General features: G+C 39.7%; 2 protein-coding genes across 6 annotated transcripts; one reads left to right on the top strand and one right to left on the bottom strand.

The window, feature by feature from the left end:
* Positions 1-363: 363 nt before the first annotated feature.
* LOC144646855 (uncharacterized) lies at positions 364-10,644 on the bottom strand. 5 transcript variants are annotated; one of them, XR_013569488.1, is made up of 5 exons: positions 7,088-8,223; positions 3,216-3,620; positions 2,171-2,305; positions 530-1,513; positions 364-491 (listed from the first exon to the last, which is right to left on the bottom strand). XR_013569488.1 is itself a non-coding variant. In XM_078506550.1 (5 exons), the coding sequence occupies exons 2-5, from the start codon at positions 7,161-7,163 to the stop codon at positions 1,215-1,217; spliced, it is 915 nt and encodes a 304-aa protein (XP_078362676.1). In that variant the 5' UTR covers positions 7,164-7,257; positions 8,283-10,644; the 3' UTR covers positions 364-1,214. The 5 variants fall into 5 exon arrangements, 4 of the variants coding, with proteins under 4 accessions (XP_078362676.1, XP_078362677.1, XP_078362678.1 ...); XM_078506550.1 differs by adding an exon at positions 8,283-10,644 and having other exon boundaries at positions 364-1,513; positions 7,088-7,257; XM_078506551.1 differs by adding an exon at positions 8,558-10,644 and having other exon boundaries at positions 364-1,513; positions 7,088-7,257.
* A 76-nt stretch (positions 10,645-10,720) lies between these two features.
* LOC144646850 (sphingomyelin phosphodiesterase-like) lies at positions 10,721-20,403 on the top strand. Its single transcript, XM_078506544.1, is given in 14 exon segments — positions 10,721-11,185; positions 12,265-12,388; positions 12,622-12,725; positions 13,290-13,361; positions 13,913-14,013; positions 14,375-14,451; positions 14,454-14,484; positions 15,959-16,039; positions 16,746-16,833; positions 17,293-17,471; positions 17,851-17,947; positions 18,486-18,572; positions 18,756-18,850; positions 19,445-20,403. Coding segments are annotated over 14 exon segments (1,773 nt in total). The 3' UTR covers positions 19,617-20,403.
* The last annotated feature ends 547 nt before the right edge of the window (positions 20,404-20,950 follow it).

Below are 20,950 nucleotides of genomic sequence, written 5' to 3'. Positions count from 1 at the left end.
GAGTTGAAAACAAAAGATGTCATTATGACTTGCACAAAGAAACTGAAATCTGGCGAATTGTTGTTTGAATTTTCCATTGCACTTAAATTGGTGGCCATGCTGTGCCCCCCCCCCCCCCCCCGCTGTCGTTACAAGTCAGCAAAACCGCGTTGTCACGCGAAATCACGCAATGTGTCTTATAGCTGTTCCTAGCTCCCAGTGTTCTCTCTGAATCGTGGCAATAAAGCCTTCTGTGCAGTGTGCAGTCCGCATTGGAAACGACTGCAGGTTCTGGTTTAAGAAGCTCACCCCTCGGCTCGTAATAAACTCACAGAGAAAGAGCCGACCAATCTTTTACATATCTGAAGTGAAAGAGCTCAAAGATTATGATAACACCTTTAATTTATAGACCCTTTAATTTATTTACAGTTTAAAAAAGATGAAAAAAATTCTATCGCTAAATTCTTTAAACCAAATCGCACGAATTTATATGCCGGAGCACTCTAGCTATCCTTCCGTAACATTGATATGTATATTGTATACTATATACACTGTAGTAAGAAAATTATTGATAACGATGACCGGTTAATTGCGTTTATGGTACCCTATCTGATTGTGAAGTCGACACTAAAGATATATCCCAAAAGTATATGGCAAAGAAATAACAATTTTAACTACAGTGTCCTACAACTGAATGCCACTCGGGCACAGGAACTCATGTTCACCATGCAAGAGATGTCACGTTTTTAACGCGAGCGGTTTTCCTTAGTAATTCATTGCACTTCCCTACTGTGCATAATTTCACGCGTGATTTGCGCGCGTGCATTAAAAAATGGCGGCTTTTTCTTTAGGGCTGGAGCTCGCCAGAGGGGAAATCATCATTTTTTCGTAAACAAGTATTGCCACCAGTTAAGGTCTTAAGGTCGGCACACACTAGGGGACTAGTCCCAGGAACTTGCTTCGGGGACCAGTCCCCTAGTGTGTACTTGTATTTTGCATCGAAATTCTAGTCACAGGGTCCAAATTTTTGGTCCCTGCGACTTGTCCCACAAATTAAGCTGGTTTGATTTCTGGGACTAGTCGCAGGGACCAATAGTCCCACAAATCGGTCAATTTTTTAGTGTGTACACACTAAGGGATAAGTCCCTGCGACTAGTCCCCTAGTGTGTGCATAGCTTTACATATATCATTTTCTCAGTCATACTGGACGCAAATCTCAGTAGCAACAAGTTGTTTTACGCCCGACAAGTATCTTCACCATTGCCCTCATCGTCAAAGGTTGTGCTGGTAACTGGCGAGGTTTGACTGTCTAAACTGTGTTCCTCGTTAGATAATGGCGCATTGATCATTACGGTGCCTGATTGCGGCATGTTGTTGCGTCGTCTTTGTTGCGAAACTCTTCTGTAAAACGAAACCAGAACGCAGCACATTGGGATCAGAAGAGCAAGGGACAGTAACTGGATTATGAGTAAAGCTACATCAAATGAGGTGTTCGGTTGTGCTTGAGCTTCTTGAGGCATGATCATCTTCGGGTCTGAAAGAGAATGATAGTTCTTTAATGCTGGTCTGATCTCGTTGCCATGGATCATGCATATCCATTAGCAATATCCACCAGTATACACTGAGAGATTTAAGTCGTTTTAAGTTTTCGCGCCATTTGGGATTTAGTGACGCCGCACAGTTGTCCTACTGCTAAAGCATGACTTTTTTGATAACCGGGACAACAATGTGACGTCATAAGAATCAAAATGGCGGATTGAACCTGGATGCTGTACAATATTTCCAACAATTAAACAATCAAATTTGTTACACCAGTAGACTTTTCCATAAAAAAAGCTTAAGAATATTCTCTCTGTCCAACCAATTTCCTGTTTTTTTTTTTTCCTGAACCTTTAATTTTCTGTTGCTATATCTAAATACGAAGTGCTGTATTATACGCGGCGTGGTGGCCTAAATAGTAAGTGCGGGGTAAGACACTTTACTCTCATAGTGCCTCTCTCCGCCCAGGTGTATGCTAATGGGTTACCCTGCGATGGACTAGCATCTTATCTAGCCCCCCTCCATCACGGATGAGTAGAAATACTTCTAGTCACGAAGCCACGAAAAACTACATACCAGGACAAGCTCCGGCCTGATGGGCCGCTAGGCTTAAAGGCAGACTCATTATTATGTAAAACGAATCCACACTCACCTAAACAAACAGCTCCATCCTTTTGAGAGATGTAACCATCTTTACATTTACAAATACGACGATTATCAAACGTCCACAGACATAAGTGTTGACAGCCTCCATTATCTTTAGAGCAAGATGGCAAGCCAATAAGCTCTGTTGAAAAAGGTATATATACTAAATCACTTAAGCATTTATATTTCAGAATTTTGATTATCAAAAAAACTCTCCTCTCCTCTGAAATTCGCAGTAAACCTGTTTAAAATTTAAGGAGGGTGATGCTTAAAATTGCCTGTGACTAAAATATATATATAAGGCTCCTCGGTGAGATATTGAAATGGTAATTTGGATATCAACATTGAAACAATAAGCCCAAGAATTATTTTTGTACGAGGCAAGGTAACTAAGGTTGTCAACTTAAAAAAAACTGTCACCAAAAGAACGTTGTGTCGTTGAACAAGAAAATTAACTCTTTAGCACTGCCACTAGTCCCTGCAAGGCGATTCAACGTCAAAAATCTGCTTTTTCTTCCCTTTAAGACAATTTTTTTGAAAGAATCATGTTATTCATTCCAGCTAAGTCAATTAATATCAGATAGTAAATGGTTTGAACCCAGGAGTTTTAGTAGGTCGTGTAGTGTGATCGTCCGTCAGTGAGAGTAGTCTGAGAAGAACTGTTGTTGGTGACTAGCCACCAACAACAGTTCTTCTCCGAACTACTCTCACACGGACGATCACACTACATGACCTACAGAGTCATTTATTTAAAGCAAAAACAGTTAAAGAGAATTCAGTTAAACATTACAGGGTCACTTCACTGGGTTAGCTCTGGTGCACAAGCCTCTGAAATCTTTGCTATCTATAAGACACAGATCATAATAAAAAATGTGCAGAAGACAAAAATACTTTACTACATTAGCAAAACTCTAAAATAACCAATATATTTTTCCGCGGGCCCCCAACCCCGGGCCCTAAAACCAAAAAATAATATTTAAAAAAAAAAAAAAAAAAAATAAAAAAGCAAACGCCCCAAAAAAACCCGGGGGGTACAGAAAATACGAGTTTACCTTTCTCACAAATAAAACTCGAGGCATGGGAGCAGTTCAGGTCGTTCCACCCCACCACACCGGAGTTCACTTGGAGAACATACATTTCCCCACAGTACTCCTCTTGGCGATAATTGTCAGGTTGTCCAGAATACCAGCCGCTGAATGACAACTGAGACCCGTCGACCCAGAGCCAGAACGAGATATCAAAAGGAGCTCTTTGTAAACCGATCCAAAAATGCCTGCTTTTCCATCGACGTTTTGATATTATTTTTTGAATCAGAAACGAATTTTCACTTTGGGAGGAAACTGTGACCAGATGAGCGTTGTATTTGCTGCAGTTTGTTTGAGCGGTGAACCAATCAGCAGCTGTGCTAGGCGACATGTAACACGAGTTCTCAAATCTCTTCCAGTCCCTTGGACAACCTAAGAAATGAAAGAAATTGACATGACATCAACGTGGGAGAAATTGGGGGTGTGCAATCGCGTTTCTGACAGTCAGTACATTGTAATTTAACTGGCAGTGACATGACCTGAAAACAATTGAAAATTTGTGGCACTGATGCCTGTACTGGATAGTGGAGGGGTCAGGGGGCGGGAGCCCGGGAGAAGAGGGGGCGGGAGGTGGGAGAAAAGAGGGAGGGAAGCGGAATTCCTAAGGTGGCGGGAACCGGGAGAAAACGAGTAAAATGTCGCAACATTTCGTTATATTACGCAATAGGTATGGGACAAAGAGGAGGGAACCACTACGAAAAGGTGCGGGAAGCGGGAGTAGAAGGTTCGGGAAGCGGGAGGTTGAGACCCCCCTGTCCCCCGGATAGAATAAGAGATATTCCTGCAAAAATTCTCTGCTTTGCTTTCAAACAAACACTCTTCTATTAACCGTTATTACTAAGTGAAATGAACGTGGCCAAGAGAAAATAATGAGACAGCTATAAAGACCTTTATTTTCTCTTGACCTGGCGTAGTAGTATTCTCTGCTCGTGCATTAGGTAATTTTTATATCTCCCGGTTAAAAGACCTTGCCACCTAGAAAATATATCGTAAGGGAGAGACGGAACGTTTTGTATTTTAGGCTCCACCCACTTCAGGGTAAAGAACCCAGTTCACAACGTTCCGAAGCCTCGAAGATTATACCCTCCCTACCCGTGTAGTCTCCTCCGGAAGGTGTGCTGGCCCAGGGAAAGGCTGACTATTTTAAGCGACGACAGCTACTTCTTTTCAGTCATTAAATTTCTAGCTCTTCGATATAGCTTAGAAACGGCCTGATAGCGGGCAAACAAAACAACAACAACAACAGAATACAACGTCACAACTAAACAAAATAAGTCAGGCATCCATATTATATCTTTCACAGGTAACGTATTCTTATACCTTCCATAGATAGTGGTAGTTCTTTCACGTACCTTTAGAAGGGAAAAAACCCCTTCTTGTGCGCTTTAATTCTTGAAATCCCTGCTCCCTTTAGGCGGAGACTCCCTATGTAGTCCACTATTCGAATTCCCCCCTCCCCCTACCCCCATCCCCGAATAGGTCCTGGGTTGAAATTTTAGAACGTAAATGTATGAGGATCAGGTTACACTGAAGCACTGCAAACCGCTTTTTGAAGTGTCGAAAGGTCTAAAAGATGGCGTACTTGAACCTTCCGGATGCGTCGACAGTAATGGAAGATTTATATCAGAAATACAGTCCACTTGTTGGAATGGTATTTCAAGCAACATACCTTGGCCCATTCATGATGCCGCAAACTAAAAATGAAAGGGACGTGTTGGTGATACGCAACGACTCGCTACGAGAAATGTTGAAGAAGATTTCTAACGTCGTTCTCCAAAGCTACGGTGAGATGGTTTGGAAGGGCATCACCGGGCCTCAAGACAGTGCACGGTATCCAGATTTCTGGCTTTGGGTTGAACCGGGTTTCAATGAAGTGCTGATGCAGGAAGATTTCTGTTACGAGTTCAAAATCAAACGGTGTCGTCCATTTCAGTGCCGTGATGGAGATTTCGATTTCGGAGTAAGTATCAAGGTTGTGGCGATACCTGAGAGCGGATACAAACTATCTGAGCCGTGAACAACAATTAAATGAAAGCTTGGGGACCTTGGGGAGGCTCTGAAGCGAGGACAGAATTGAACTGAGCCGACAGCTTTACATTGCAGTTGTAGAGCCGGTTATGTTGTTGTTTTCGATCGTGTTCATGTTTGTTGTATATATAACAATTTAATAGTGCAAACAAATGCAAACTAGAGATCAGATGTTATGTTTAACTGACTTTGAGAAACCGGCCGACCGTTTTGTTTTTATAAGTTTTAAGTTGAGAAGTAATAAATACAAAAGAGCATTTATTGTTAAATTCAGAGCCATTTTAGGCCGAGAAACAAGATAAACAATACAGCGATCTCGGAACTACAACGTCTCTTACTGAATTGAACGTGAATATTCCATCAAAGCACAAAATTTAACGGATATTTTTTAATACGTTAATGCACAGGTGTATAACAGGTCAACTGTACTGTTCATTATTAAAATTTTGTTTAGTAGTGTCCTTGTTGAGTTTTTAATTTTTTTCATGCGAACCTTCTCAATGTAGCTCACCAGATAGGTATGTAAGTAGTCGCATCGTGTCAGCTTATTGTCGGCAAATCTTCTCGTATGAATTTTATTGAAATGACTTGCGCATACAGCACATGGTTGTTTACTCAAGTTGACCCTAATTAATTTTTCAGTGAGGCTTGGTTTATACTTCAAACATGGTATATGTAACATATACTCTTGTTATCTTCAAAATTTCATTTAATATGATACTTTAATTTTTCTTGCAAATGTATGTAACACGATACTCTTGTTTTTCAAACGCGTGTAACGTGAAACTTTCACCTCTAAGCTTGAACTCAGAGACTCAAAGGGTAGTACAGAATGCAATGGCGCTGATCAACTGACAGTACGGTGGTTTATGTTTTCTGATAATTTGCTTCGTAAGACGTTGAAATACCAAACGTTAACGTGATACTTGCGCTTTTCCTTACAACCGTAACACGATACTTTCGTTGGTTTGTAACTGACATGATACTTTTATATTCTTCCAAAATGTAACATGATACTTTTATATTCTTCCAAACTGTTGCGTTGCTTTCAATAACAAAGATATCTTTTCTAAGGAAACAGCGCTGCAATATCATGAAGAATCATTTCACGGAAGTCTGCAGCGGGTCATCTTAGTTGGAAGAATATATGTGTATGAATGTGTTCAGTATGTCACAGCGTTCAATTTCATGAAGAAACATGAAAAATTTGCTCTCGCAGTTCTCGTACTTTCTCATACTACAAATAGTGATGCAGAATTTGGTCATTCGCCAGTGTTTTTCCTTCTATCTTCTTTCTGTGTTCGAGATATAATTTCAACAGGTTTTAGTGAGCGATGTCAGCTGGGTTCTTTTCCCGCCCTTCCAATATCTGGGAACGAGGTTGGTAGTCATGGAAACGCGGATTTATAGGTGGGGTTCAGTGTTTTGATGTTCAGAACACTGTACTGTTTGCACCCAACAAAAGTTAAATTCCAAGCTTTGAGCATCCAAACCGCCACCGTTTATCTAAATATAGCGGATCCATGGCCTTACGCACCAATAATAAAGAAGGCATTAACTGTACTGACAACGTGTGTCAAGCTAATGGTACGTAACTGAACAACAAGGCGACTGAATTACAAAAACAGACCCTGATCGACTAATATCTCCCCAACATGTAGACCCCACTCTACGTCAGTAGCGGCTACTAGCAGCCGGCAGCCAATGCAGGATCAGTGTCTGGAGTCATCGAAACCGATTTACACTTTTCGCGGAGCGAAACTACAAACACCTTTATACTAAGGCGTTTCATTTAAACAGCTTTTACTCACCCAATTTCTTGTTTACGCATAATATTCCAACAGACTGCAGCAATATTGCAAATCCTAGCAGTTTAGTAAGTTCCATTTTAGATCGCCTCAATCTTGAATTTCAGAGATATCAAGAGACATTTCCGCTTTGCAGTGTTTTCCTAACGTTAGTTCTCTTGGTGACGCTAGGGCTTTGAATATAAATGGTTGAAATTATGCCCAGAGCTAATTAAAAATTCCTGGTAATATTGAAGCAATAAGCCTTTTTCACGAGAGCCGCCAAGGTTGTTTACACGTTTATATAATGCAAATTATGTAGACACGTGATTTCTGAGAGGGCAAACAAGCTTAAAACTTGTCGACAAATTTCAGCTGGTTTCTCGTTATGTCTGAAAATGCTTTCCTGCCATGCTTTGGTTTCAGTATCAACAGTGTGGTAAACATATTTTTACTTTTACGCCATTTCGGCGCTTTCCTTAAAAGAAAATGGCTTGCGAAGTTAACAAGTCTTTTGCGTTGTAGTACAAAAACCATCATGGCGGCTATCGTGAATATGGTCTATTGGCAATGGTTCTGCTGCAGGTGTTGGCAAACATTGAATGTCTAATTACATAAAACGGCAGGTTATTTATCATTCACCAGTAAAGTCACAAGAGCTGAACATTAGCTAAAATATAGCGTAGACCGGGTTGGGGGGGGGGGGGGGGCACTCCCATATATGAGCTATATAGGTATGTGCCGCTGTGAAGGGTATGGTTCTCAAGCAGTTTAGTCTGGGGTATAGAAATCAGAGAGTTTTGGTCTAGAATAGGGTATCATTTGCCGGAAAACTGATCAGTGGTATATGAAGAATTAAGTGCAAAATAGGAATAGAAACTCGGAAGAAAAAGAGCCTTTTCTAAACGTAAATAAAATCATCGCGGCAACGTTGTTGACAGATGGCTTGCCATTAAAAGAAAAGCAAGTCTGGGATAGGGTGGTGATTTTCGGTGTCTAGTCTAATATAGGGTTGCAAAATCAGTTGAACATGGTTAATTTTGGTATAGGGTAAGGGTGCTAGAGTCCCAACGGCAAACCCCCACCCAAAAATATACCGAGTACCTTCCCCGGGAACGTAGACAAAAAATTAAATAATCGGCTGATGTGTTATTGTTTACCTTTTCTATATATTACAATTACTTAAGTCATTTGTAACAAGCCTCTCTCGTAAAATTACCTCGATCAACTTTTACTTGATCCATCCCAGTTGAGAATGAATAGCAAGTCAGTGACACACTTGATTAGTAAAGGTCACTTTTGAGCCGACGTATAAACACGGGAAGGGAATGAGGAAACATGATTCCATAATTGTTTCCTCGTTTTTCCATGGTAGGATCATCCTACCTCTCAGATAGCTCTAGGAATTCAGCTCGTGGCTGCCAGCTGGCGCGGTGCACCCGCAGAGTGCCTGCTCGCAGCCTAGGGTTCGCCATGACACGTGATTTTACCCACCTCTCTCTCCATCGTTCTGAGCTGTTCCACTCCAAGGGCACCACTGATGTCCAAACGAGTTTATCAACCTTTTTTGCAGAGATTCAGGACAAAGCTTAGCGCCCTTCCTGTCCCTACTGCAAGGATGATCCTAGCGTTTATAGGGCCAAATGCAACCGTTCGCATGTAAACTGAAAGCTGAAAACATAACGCGCTCGGGTGATCCTAGTACTAGGATGACCCTAGCATTAGAATCATTCTATTTTACATGGGAAGAATGTGATCCTAGTGTTAGGATCATCCTCTTTCCATGTAAATGGGGCCTTAGTTATTGTGTAAAGCCATATGGCTGTGTCTGTCTATAAGTAGGGCTGTGATAGAGATATACTACTACTGTTACTTCGTCGGATAATAAGAAAAAAAGTTCCAAATACTGCGTGGCACTAAAAAAATTAAAAGTGAAATAAACTAGGTATGGAAAGTGTCAAAAAATGATTAAAAAAAAGAAAGAAACCAGACGTTTCGGGCAATAACCCCTCTTCGGTACGCGATGGTAAATGACGTTGCAAAAGAAAACGCGACAAAACTAGCATTTAATCAAAGTCTCTTCGAGATATCGACGTTTTTGCATGAAGTATGAGTCGAAGGTTTATCCTGTGCATTGTTCTTCGAACTTATCATTACAGTTTCTTTGTAGTTTAATTTAACAATTTCCTATCTTCGCGGAGGAAATGCAGCCATATAATTTTGTCAAAAATGGCTCGTTCGCGCCGGGTATTTATACACATATTCCTTAACATTACACAAATAAACAGTGCAAATTTCAGCGAGATCTGACAATTCTATACTTTAAAACTGCAAGGACCTTTCGAGGCAGTCGATTACGGCAGCGAAATTAGCAAATGAAACAGCAAAATATGCGTTCGACGCTTTGTTTTTGCGACGCTATATTTGAATTGTTATAGGTAGACCGCCGTTCAATGTGTTCAAGGCCGTGTCGTTACGATTGCTCCATGAAAAAGCACGAAAAAAATACGGATATTTCCGACTACTGTCGGAGAAAACATTGCGTAAACAAATCGTTACACTCAAGCTGCGTTTTGTCTAGGCTCGGCGAGGGTCGGATATCAAGACCCAGGATTAAACAAAAGCCACATATACAGTGAATGCTTTCGAATTATATTTGAAGATGAAATACGAAAGAATTTTGCTGTCTTTGACTGAAATTCCACTCGGACTGCGTAGATACTATCGCGTGTTGTAAAGCCGATTCATGCAACATTGCTCTCAACGCGATGTAAGTGCTAGTGATTATTTATTCGTGTTTTAGTTACGCAATCCATTGTTTGTGCGACGCTTTTTATAGATCGCCTTTCAGACACACGTGCGTTGAGATAAGAAAGCTGACATGTCACTTTTAAAATTGTTATATAACGTTTGTAAATGTGACAAGTCACGTTTTTTCCACGAAATCGCAAGTGATCACCCACAGCGGAAAGTAATCCCTTGAGAAATTAAAACAGTCCCTTGAGAAATTAAAAAAGTCCCTTGAGAGTTTACAAATATGTGGATCCAAATTTTGTCTACTAACCCCTATTCTACCATTTTTGCTTAACAAGCAAAAACGTCGAAAAAATAGCGTTCAAAGTCAAATCCAGCACGCGCGCGCAGAGGCGCGCGTGCAGTTCAAATGAGGGCAAAGTTTATGTTCACCCCGCGTGGTCGCACAGTGCCCAGTCTGAAGATCATTCGCATCTCCTGAGTCCTGACTGTCGCTTCCGGTTCATGTTGTTTTCGCAGCAAAGTCTGCTTCCACAAATTCGTCATCGTGGAATCAGATTTTGCATGTTAGTTTTAAATGCTAGGCTTGTCGCGTTTTCTTTGGCAACGTTATTTACCACCGAAGAAGGAGTATTGCCCGAAACCTCTGGTTTCTTTTTTTTTTTAATCATTTCCTTTTTCATTACACATATGACATTACACATATCAGGATTGTTACACCACATACTTACCAGACGGGACGCACGGAGGAGTGCGGGCACAAGTTTGTTTAGTCACGTGACAATCGTACGATCAAACACACCTCCACGACTCCCACACAGTGGCATCGCTTGCTGGTGAGGTGTCGCTGCTTGTAGTTTCGAACGAGCTTTCACATTTTTTGTGCCGCTCGCTGGAGTCATCATGGCTTCTAAATCTTTATTAGTGTGTCTTCTTGTTCTTTCCTTCTCCGTGTGCTCATTTACGAAGCCAGTTGAGAAGGAAAATGGTTTTACAGCTTGGTTGGAGCGATTGGAAAGCGAGATACGCAACAAAATCTTGGCGAAGGGCACTTGCGACGCTTGTAAGCTGATAACGTTTCTGGCTCAAACTGCATTCGTGACGAACAAATCAGAAGCTGATATAACTTACGAGGCACGAGTGATCTGTAAAGAGCTCAAGATAGAGGACAGTCGAGTTTGTAACGAGGTCATAACAGAATTTCGAAACGAAGTGTTGACAGTGGCCGACAAAGTCTTCCTGAGTCCTTCGGAAGTTTGCGGTAGCCTGCTGGGTCCAACCTGCGCTCACAAAAGAGATCCTGACAAATTTTGGAATATAACGTTGCCTGAGAAAAAGCCGCCTGTCAAACCTATCCCACCACCAAAAGTGAGTAACTACATTTCTATTATTTTAATTTTTATGCCTCCCTAAACATAAAAGACTTTGGATGTATTAAAAAAAAAAAAAAAAAACCAAAATCACTCTTAATGTTTGTCATGAAAGTGAAGTACTCTTGTTACAGACGATTAAATTTCCAAATCAGGTGACTGGAGCGAGACTGATATCTCGTGACTTGAAGCATGTGTTGATTCCAATATCTGCATGCCTTCTCACAACACAAAACTATTAGCTTAATTATATTTGCCCAAATCTGACGGCCTTACACCGCTCTTAATGTTTGTTATGAGAATTATGCAATACACCAAAGGCAGTAGCATAGTCTACATTACGACTTCCTTTATATATATATGTTGTCTGGAGTCAGGAGAAACATTAAGCTTTACATGTAGATCACCAAAAAAGTTTAAAGGGACTCAGTGTAGTTAGTGTCATGTTTCTAGCATGACAAATGAGATCTGTTAGGCAATTCAAGGACATTTCTGGAAATTGTTTTCTAGTGGAAAATTTCCAAGGTCAAATGCATAAAATACGTTGAACCTCGCTTCGCTCCGTTTTTGTCCCCTTCCCCTCCCCCCTCCCCCTCCCTTTTTGTCCCCTCTCGGTCTGTACTTTAAATTTAAGCAGTTTTCAATAACAATTGACAGAAGCTTGGAAGTTCAAATCTCAACCAAGGGTTGCTGTTGCCGCTACTTTGTTAATATTGCATACAGAGGGTTACTGTGCAGTGCCAGAAAATATCCGTACCCACCCCTTGGAAGGTCACTGGAAATTCTGAGGGGATGGGAGGTCTCAAAAGCCAAAATTTTAAACACAAAAGATGGAGCTTTACTGGAATTTCTGGAGGGGTGGGGGATTCAAACAAAAACACCTTCCCTGGGAGGGGTATGGATATTTTCTGGAACAATGCAATTACCCTCGGCAACTCGAAGGTACAAACTTCTACAAGAAAAATACATCTTTGTTCCAATTGATTAGCACATGTTAAAAGTCCAATCCAAAAGAGACAAACATAAGAAAACATTTTGTCAAGTAAATAACAAGTTAAGCTTGAATTTCTATTTCAGCCTGGCTCACCAGTCTCCCGTGTCCTGCAATTCTCTGATGTCCATCTTGATCACCTATATGAAGAAGGAGGCAACCCACACTGTGGTGAGCCGCTGTGTTGCCGCAAAAATGACAACCCTCCTGGTATGTATGTTTTATTACATTATGATTTGTATAAGCTTCCCCCACCAACAAAAAGAAGAAGCTCCCCCCCCCCCTTAAAAAAAGCCTACTGATTATGATAGAAGGACATTAGTTTTCCAATCATAAGCCGCTATTGTTGGGCTTGCTTTATACTTTGTGTTGTGAGAGAATGGCTAGAGCAACTGCTGCTGGAAGGATAAAATTATGTTTCCATGTTGTTTTGTTTCTGACAGCACCTGGACAACAAAAAGCAGGGAAATACGGAGACTATTCATGTGATATTCCACCAATAACATTCGAGAGTATGCTCCAGCATATCAACACCACACATACACAGGTAATAATAACCATACCATATTTTGTTGATTAAAGCCTGGGTCACAAATAGTTCCCAGTGGCAATGTACTGATTGTACATGTAGATTCAGGTACTGAATCACTACAGTCTCACCTCCCACTAACGGATACCTCCCGTAGGTGGCCTACTACAAAAAGGAAGAAAAAAATTTAAAAAAAAGTTTTACTTATGCAAGCAGACACTCAGTTATGGTCCCAGTCACATACTTGTAAACCCTGCATTTTTAACCTCCCTCGAGTCCACAGACACTTCTCCTAAGCAGACACTAAGTCATGGTCCCAGCTACATACAAACACCACATTTTAGCCTCCCATAAGTGGACACTTCTGATCTCCTAAGCAAACACTTTTCCACGTCCGAAGGTGTTTTTTTTTTTTTGAAGTAGGTTGTTCTGTAAACTGTACATAGTTTGCTGCTCAAGCCTGGGTTAGTGGGTTTAATTTCAAGCACAATAAATTCTTAATTTTACACATGCATGTGCTCACAATAAGGTAAACGCAATCAAACATAAGGTTACTCAACTATTTTGTTTGCTGTTGTACAGGATATTGATTATGTCCTCTGGACAGGAGACATTCCCGCACACAACATTTGGAACCAGTCCCGTTCAGATCAGGTGCAGTTTACAGGGTCTTGGAAATACTACTTGTACATAGACTAGATATGAAAGAAAGTATACTGATAAAGTTATCTTATCTTATCTAAGCTAAGTTGGGATTTCCATATTGGGGGGGGGGGGGAGTTCAAAGCAGAAAGCTTCTGTGGAGGGGTATGATAATTTTCTTAAACAATATATTCTGTTTGTAATAAAGGCAAATAGCCCAAACCTGGTCAATTCAAAATGATCAAGATTGTTTAAAATACATGTTTTTTTTTTAGCTCAGCTCTCTATAATTAGAAGGGTAGTGTTGGTATAGGAGGCTTGTATTTGCAGCCCAGACAAACTGCTGTTGTTCAAAAGATGGGGTGAAACTTTGACCAGAATGAATCACTATCCATCTATGATCCAATCATCAACATAAAAACAACCAACTACATTTGTATAACCTGGGAGGATTGATTTAGGTTAATAGATGTCTATCCTTGCCTGATGTATAGTAAATGTAGCAGTTTTGTAATTTTTTGGAATAATGAGTATGAAAGTTGAATCATGATTTTGTCTTGCAGAAAGAGGCCATAGAGTATGCTATCAAGCTGATTCTAAAATATCTGCCAGGAGTTAAAGTGTTCCCTGCAGTTGGAAATCACGAGGGTGCCCCAGTGAATAGGTTAGTTTCAAATAATAATTTTGAATGTACATGTTTGGCAATGGCCAAAGCAGAAAAAAAAAACTGCGACAGTAAACAATGTACCTTAAGATGCTTTTAAATGTCTAGTGAAGCGAAGTGACACTAATTTGTAGAGATACAGTAATATTGCTTTGATACGTTCTACATTGCCCAAATTAACTAATTTAAATTATTTTGTGGTTTGTTTTCAAAAAGTATTGGGAGAGTATGTCCAATTCTAGTGAGGAGTGCCTTATCTCTACAGTTAAGAGTAACTTGTGTTGCTGGTTAGCACACTTATTTCTACATGTAGAGTCAAGGAGCCTTATCAGTCGACGTCTTTATGTTTCTCATCACACAGCTTTCCCCCACCATTCATCACGGGTGCCAATTCAAATCAGTGGTTGAGAGATACTTTAGCAGATCACTGGAAGATCTGGCTCCAAATGATGCCTTGCCTACAGTTTACAAGTAAGTTGATCATTTAATTAGAGGATAGCAAATGAAATTATGCGTGACATGTTTGAAATGGGCGTTAATAACATTAGTCTGTGAGTGTCCGATAATAGGGCAATAATTTGTCCATGACACGCGAAAAGGAGCCTTGTCAGTTACGTCTTTGCGTGTGTAAATAGGGCAAACATAGCTTTCCCTCACACGTGAAAAGGGCGCAAATTAAGTCTGTGACGTGTGGAAATAGGCAAAAATTAGTCCATGATCACGCGAAAAGGGCAAGAATTAGTCTGTGACGTGTGGAAATAGATGCAAAAACTTGTCCATACACCTTAAAAGGGCAAAAATTGATCATTGTAATCGTGTGGGAATAGGGCAAATAATTTGTCCATGACATGTGAAAAGGGCAAAAATTAGTCTGTGACTTGTTAAAATAGGGCAAAAATTTGTCTATGACACGCGAAAAGGGCAAAAATTAGTCTGTGACGTGTGGAAATAGGGCAAAAATTATACCATGACGCGTGAAAAAATAGCTAGAAAAGACACATGATTTGTGAATTTTGCTGTTTCAAGTATACGTGATGCGTGAATTTGGTTAAAATTTGTATGTGATCACGACACCCCCTTTGCTACCCTCTAATCATTGCTGTCATTTACAGGCACATTTTTCATTAACCTTGCTGGGCATTTCCAGTAGTCCATACAAAATGCATTTACTTGTCACAAACCAAATGCCAGACTGAAAAGACCAGGCAGTCTGGATTGTAGTGCCATTCTCCTCACTGTAGCCGCTTGTCCCTCTTAGCCGGCAGATCCTGTGCATGAGAAACAAGTGGCTCTGGGGACACATGATTTGATTGGCTGGATTTTAACAAAAAGACCAGCCAATAAAATAATGAACCATTTTAAAATCCCTTTGTTATACGAGAGTTTAAAATGGTTGATTTGATTGGCCAGGTTTGAAACTCCCTTTGTTAAAATCTAGCCAATCAAATCATGTGTCCCCAGAGCCACAGGCTCTGCCGGCTAAGAGGGACAAATGTTGTAGTGCTTGCTAGGATCATAGACTGTTGGGTTCTCTGAAAAGACACTGTATTCTTTTCAGTGCCTGTCTCCACCCAGGAGTATAAGCAGGTACTGGCAATCTGGAGTAAGACAATCTGACGACAATCCCATCCAGGGTTTGGATGCAACATGTAGCTCCAGTGGCATGGGTCTTGTTAAACGGAATATATACTTGATGTATGGAAACTCTAACTTTAACCACTAAGTAGTTATGTATATGTTGTGGTTTAATTTTTTATTTGGTTTAAAATTTTTCAAACCAGTTTGATTTTTATTTTCCTTTGTTTCAGATTATGATAATGAATAGGAGACAAAAGAAAATAAAAATCAAACTGGTTTGAAAAATTTTAAACCAAATATAAAATTAAACCATAACATATACATGTGTCACAAATCAGTTTATTTATTTATTTTTATTTTATTTTAGGGGAGGTTACTACACAGTGTATTTGTCAAAAGGATTTAGAATAGTCTCACTCAACATGAACTACTGCAATAATATGAACTGGTATGTTTACTGTTATTTTGTTGTTGTTGTTGTTGTTTTAGTTTGTAGAGTGATTTGTTTGAGATGTTTGCTTCCATATCCCAGTGTAGCTATTAACCTAGTCTAACCGTACTGACAGTTGTAGTATTCTTCATCAAGTGTTAAGTCATGCATGCAGTGCCGTAGCAAGGGGAGGGGCCGGGGGGGCCCGTGCCCCCCCAGTTTTTTTCCCAAAAAGTAAAAAACAGACCTGTTTAAAATGTTGAAAATAAAATATAATCTCCCGAGAAGTTTGAAACAATAACATTTGTACTTCTTTTTATTTTCAATGTACATAGGAAGATGCACAACAATATTAAACAGCCAAAAACTAAAACAATTCAGAAATCGTGACAACAATGTGAAAAAAGTGTCTCAAAATGTCGCAAAAAAGTCAAAATGTCTCAAAAATGTCTCAAATTTGCGATATGCGTAAATCACAACTAGCTCTAAGAGAACGCTGGAATTAGCATTTCCAAGCCTCTAGATTTCAAAATTTTCGGGGGGAGCATGCCCCCAAACCCCCCTAGCGGCTGGCGCCTCCGGCGCTCGTGTGCCCCCCCACTTATTTTACCCTTGCTACGGCACTGTGCATGTACATATTTTAAAGACCATGCACTTGAATGCAAACTTGTAATTATATTCTAAATTAAATTAGCTTTTGTAGTAATTTGATAATGTTTTTCAGGTGGCTTTTAATCAACAATGTTGACCCTGCTCAACAACTCCAGTGGTTGGTAGACACATTACAGGAAGCTGAAGACAATGGTGAAAAGGTTGGTGTTATTTGTTAAGCTCTTATTAAAGGTAATTTGTTGGAGGTGGCAATGTAATGTCATTTTGAGTTGTAGTAGGTATAGTAACCTAGTAGTTAGTGTGTTGGCATGAGACGTAGGTGTAGAGGCTGGGTTAAGTTTGATCCTAGTCATATTCTGCTTTGCTGTGTACAGTAGTCCTTAAAGTACTAATATGTTGTTAGGACAAGAAATTAAAAAGTTTGCTTCTCAAAAGCCAATATCACTATACTGTGTACAAAATAATATGAAATTTAAAACATCATTACCCGGTACTTGTAAAGTTTGTTGATATAATACCTCAATAATTAAGCTACAATCATGCATTATTGTCACATATTTATAATGATGTTGACGACGACGAGGACCACGATGAAAACGACGATGACAATGCCTGTAACTTATTAAGTTATCCCAACAACATTGCATGTGTATTTACAGGTTCATATTATTGGGCACATTCTTCCTGGAAGCTCTGATTGCCTCAAACCGTGGAGTTGGAATTATTACAAGATAATAAACCGTTACCAGAGCACTGTAACAGCACAGTTTTTTGCTCACACACATGCTGATGAATTTGAAATCTTTTATGATGAGAAGACAAGGAAAATACCTACAAAGTAAGTTCCAAAAAAAGTACATTGAACTGTTCCCTTTATCATCAGCTAACTAGCCTGCGTAGGTTTTGAGCGCGCGTTCGGGAAGCGCAAACTACACAGGCCTTCAGCAAACTAACAGCCCTGATTACCCTAATTCTAATGAGGCTAACTGGACTGCTATTCTGGCTAACTGTTGTGCTAATTAGGCTAACCTGAATGGTTTTGAGACTAACTGGAGTTATTTTTTAGGCTAAAAACAGTAACTCAACATAATTTTAACTCAAACTCAATATTTCCAACTTGAACCCCTGAAATGGACAGACCCTACAAAGGGCTGCAACAGATTAGTTTATGATGTATTGGTATCTTTCTCATTTGATGTTGTGGTTGTTGTTGACAGCATTGCCTTTATTGGACCAAGTGTTACCACTTATCAAGGCCACAACCCAGGCTACAGGATTTATGAAATTGATGGAGATTATGCAAACAGCTCCAGGGTAAGGACTGTTTTCCTAAATAACAATATAAATTAGATATCAATAAAAAACAAACAAACAAACAATTGAGCGTTTTTTCAGAAGTGTTTATTTTCAACAACCCTATTTTCACCAACCCTTGTTATAAGGCTGTGAGTTTGAGGCTACCAGTATGTTGATCACATTAAGTTTCTAATAACGTCTTTTGGAAAATCGCAATGCAACTTTGACATACACAAGTAATTGTGTTTCCTGTCTCACAAACCCCTTTTGTTCTGATTGCATGTCTTATTGGCTCTGTTGTATTGTACAAAATAGTTCAGTTGTATGCCTTGAATGTTTGCCATGTGGATCTACACGGTTCAACATGGAATAAAGTTGCTCATCTTATTGATCTGAGCCTCTATAAGTGTTCAAGGCTCTCCGAGAGACTACATTTTGTCATTACGTTAGGTACAATAACATGTACATTGCCAGAACTTGAAAAGAAGTCCACATTTTCTTAAGCAAAGAAACTACCAGCCATAGCTTACTCTGACAGAGTTTTTTTCTACTAAAGGTTGTCCTGAACCATGAAACATACATCCTGGACCTTGTTGAAGCAAACAAAGGAAATGTACAATGGAAACTGGAGTATTCAGCCAAGGTACAAACAACGTGTTTTGATTTGGCTGTAGTTGTTGATCTAGGGATACTTGGGAGGGGAGGGGGGACAAGTCATTTAACTTCCCCACTAGTTAACGCACCCACAGTAACAGTAACCGCGATATTACAGTTCATATGTTGATTTCATGTATCATCATGACCTTGTTATCACTTGTTCATTCAGGACGCTTATGGTATGCCGTCACTTTTACCTGAAGATTGGAACAACTTGGTACATCGCATGGCAAGCAATCAAACCCTGTTTAACACATTCTACAAGTAAGTGTGACAGCAAGGACAAGGTACAGTGCATTAAGAGTTTGTATGAAATCTTTATGTTCGGCGGCAAAATACAATAACGATATCTGTGTATTCTTAAACACAACCCGGCGCAGAAGCATCACTGAACTTTAATGTACTAATCTCTCTGTACACTGTTGTAAAGATTGATGTTTTTGTTTGTCTGGTTTCTTGTCTAGCTAATGATTTTTTTTTTCTGAGCAAAAATTGTTTCAATCGTTTTTTCAGAATCTTCAGTTGAACGCTCATGTATTTACTAACGTTAGGGACAGACCATTTTATTCAATTGTTATTTTTTGAGGGGCTGGACAATAACCGAACAAAATTCCTGCACAGCAAAAGTACAGAAAAATGTCATAAACAGCAAGCCAAAGATAAAGCAGCACAAGCTAAAGGTGAAAAGACTTCTTGCACAAACACAAGACAAAAAAAAAATTGAGCTCAGAAAAATTGCCCCCTCCAAAAAACGTCCCCTCCAAAAAATGGCCCATCCCTAAATGAAGTGTCGTCAAGCTGTGTATTTTAAAGTTGTTGCTGTTGTTGTTTTTTTAATGTTCTTGTGTTCTGTTATAGGTATTTTTGGAAATCTGCACCATCTTCAACATGCGATGGTAGCTGTCGTGAAAATATGCTGTGTCGACTGATGACTGGGCGTTCCCATGACAACAGCGCCTGCACCCTTGTCCAAGAAACTTTTTCAGAAGAAAAGAGGCAGCAGTTTGAGCAGTCTTTGGATGTCTGCTGATATCGTGAATTACTTTTGCAATGCAAATAATCAAAGTTAAATCGAAAAATAATTACTTAAAAGCTTGACATAAGAAGAGGTACCGTAGAGTATTGAAAAGTAATATAAGTAGTGCCCATTGACCTCCAGCTTATTAGAAATTAAGTACAAATCTTACTTTTGCTAAGAATCGTAAATATTCGCGTTACAAAATTCACCTACTTTTCTTTAGTGAACTTTTGTGCTATGTGAATAGAATTAACAGGGTTCGTATGGGTCATGGATAACCTGGAAAGTCATGGAGTTTTAGAATTTCATTTTCCAGGCCTGGAAAGTCATAGAAGTTAAGTGTGAGTCATGGAAAGTCATGGAAAATGGTATTGATTGTACAAAAAAAAAATAGCCAGGTTATTTTTTGTGAAGAAAAGGGTAAAAACGTACCCGAAATCAAGAAAACTTATGAAAATTTCCAAGAAAAATGGTCAAATTTAGGACATGGAAAACATTGAAAAGTCATGGAAAAGGTCATGGAAAGTCATGGAATTTCAAAACCTCAAAGAGTGCGAACCCTGATTAAGTAACTTATTGAGAAATTATTGCACTGGACTGGTTTCTACGTTGTTTTATAAAACATCGTAATTTTTTTGTAATTCCCAAAACATCCTTTAGTTCCTTACCACTGCCAGCAGGGGAATTTTGTAAATAGAATAGTGAAATAGTTTATACATAAAAAATAGCTGATTGGTGCACAATATATTTATTCCGTGATCATATCTGCAATTCCAAATAAATTATGGAATGTCTTTTACCTAGTGTGTCTAGGTTTTATTCTCTCAAAGCATAAAATATTGCCCATGTACTCGAGACGGTAGCCTGCGTAGCATGCGCCTGTGTAGGTTTTGAGCGCGCGTTTGATAAACGCGAAACACGCGGGACGGCCACGCGAGGGAAAAAGTGAGAAGGCCTTCTTATTTTTCCCTCGCGTGGCCGTCTCTCGCCTTTCGCGTTTTCCAAATACGCGCGCAAAACTAAGCAGGCTATCGAGGTTACTGAGTAATAAAATACCTTATTATAGGAAATTAACGCTTCATGAAATTAACGCGAATTTCAAAAATTCGCGTTAATTTAAGTCGCGTTAACTTTTGTTAGCGTTAATTTCCGCGCCGTTAATTAAGTGGAGCGTTAATTTCCATGACCTTGATTCCCATTATTTTGGCCCCAATTTCTCGATACAGTCCAGACGTCTTGACTCTTAGGAAAAGGCATAATTTCATCAAGGTGGAAATCTGCTTGATCACTAAAACTGTGAAGAACGCCCGAGGCGGTCAGATTCCTTTGTGTTAAAGTAAACTTGT

This window comes from Oculina patagonica, chromosome 3 (genome assembly GCF_052425735.1).
Source record: "Oculina patagonica isolate OP01 chromosome 3, crgOcupat, whole genome shotgun sequence".
Taxonomy (NCBI): domain Eukaryota; kingdom Metazoa; phylum Cnidaria; class Anthozoa; order Scleractinia; family Oculinidae; genus Oculina; species Oculina patagonica.
This window is presented reverse-complemented; position numbering and strand designations above follow the sequence as displayed.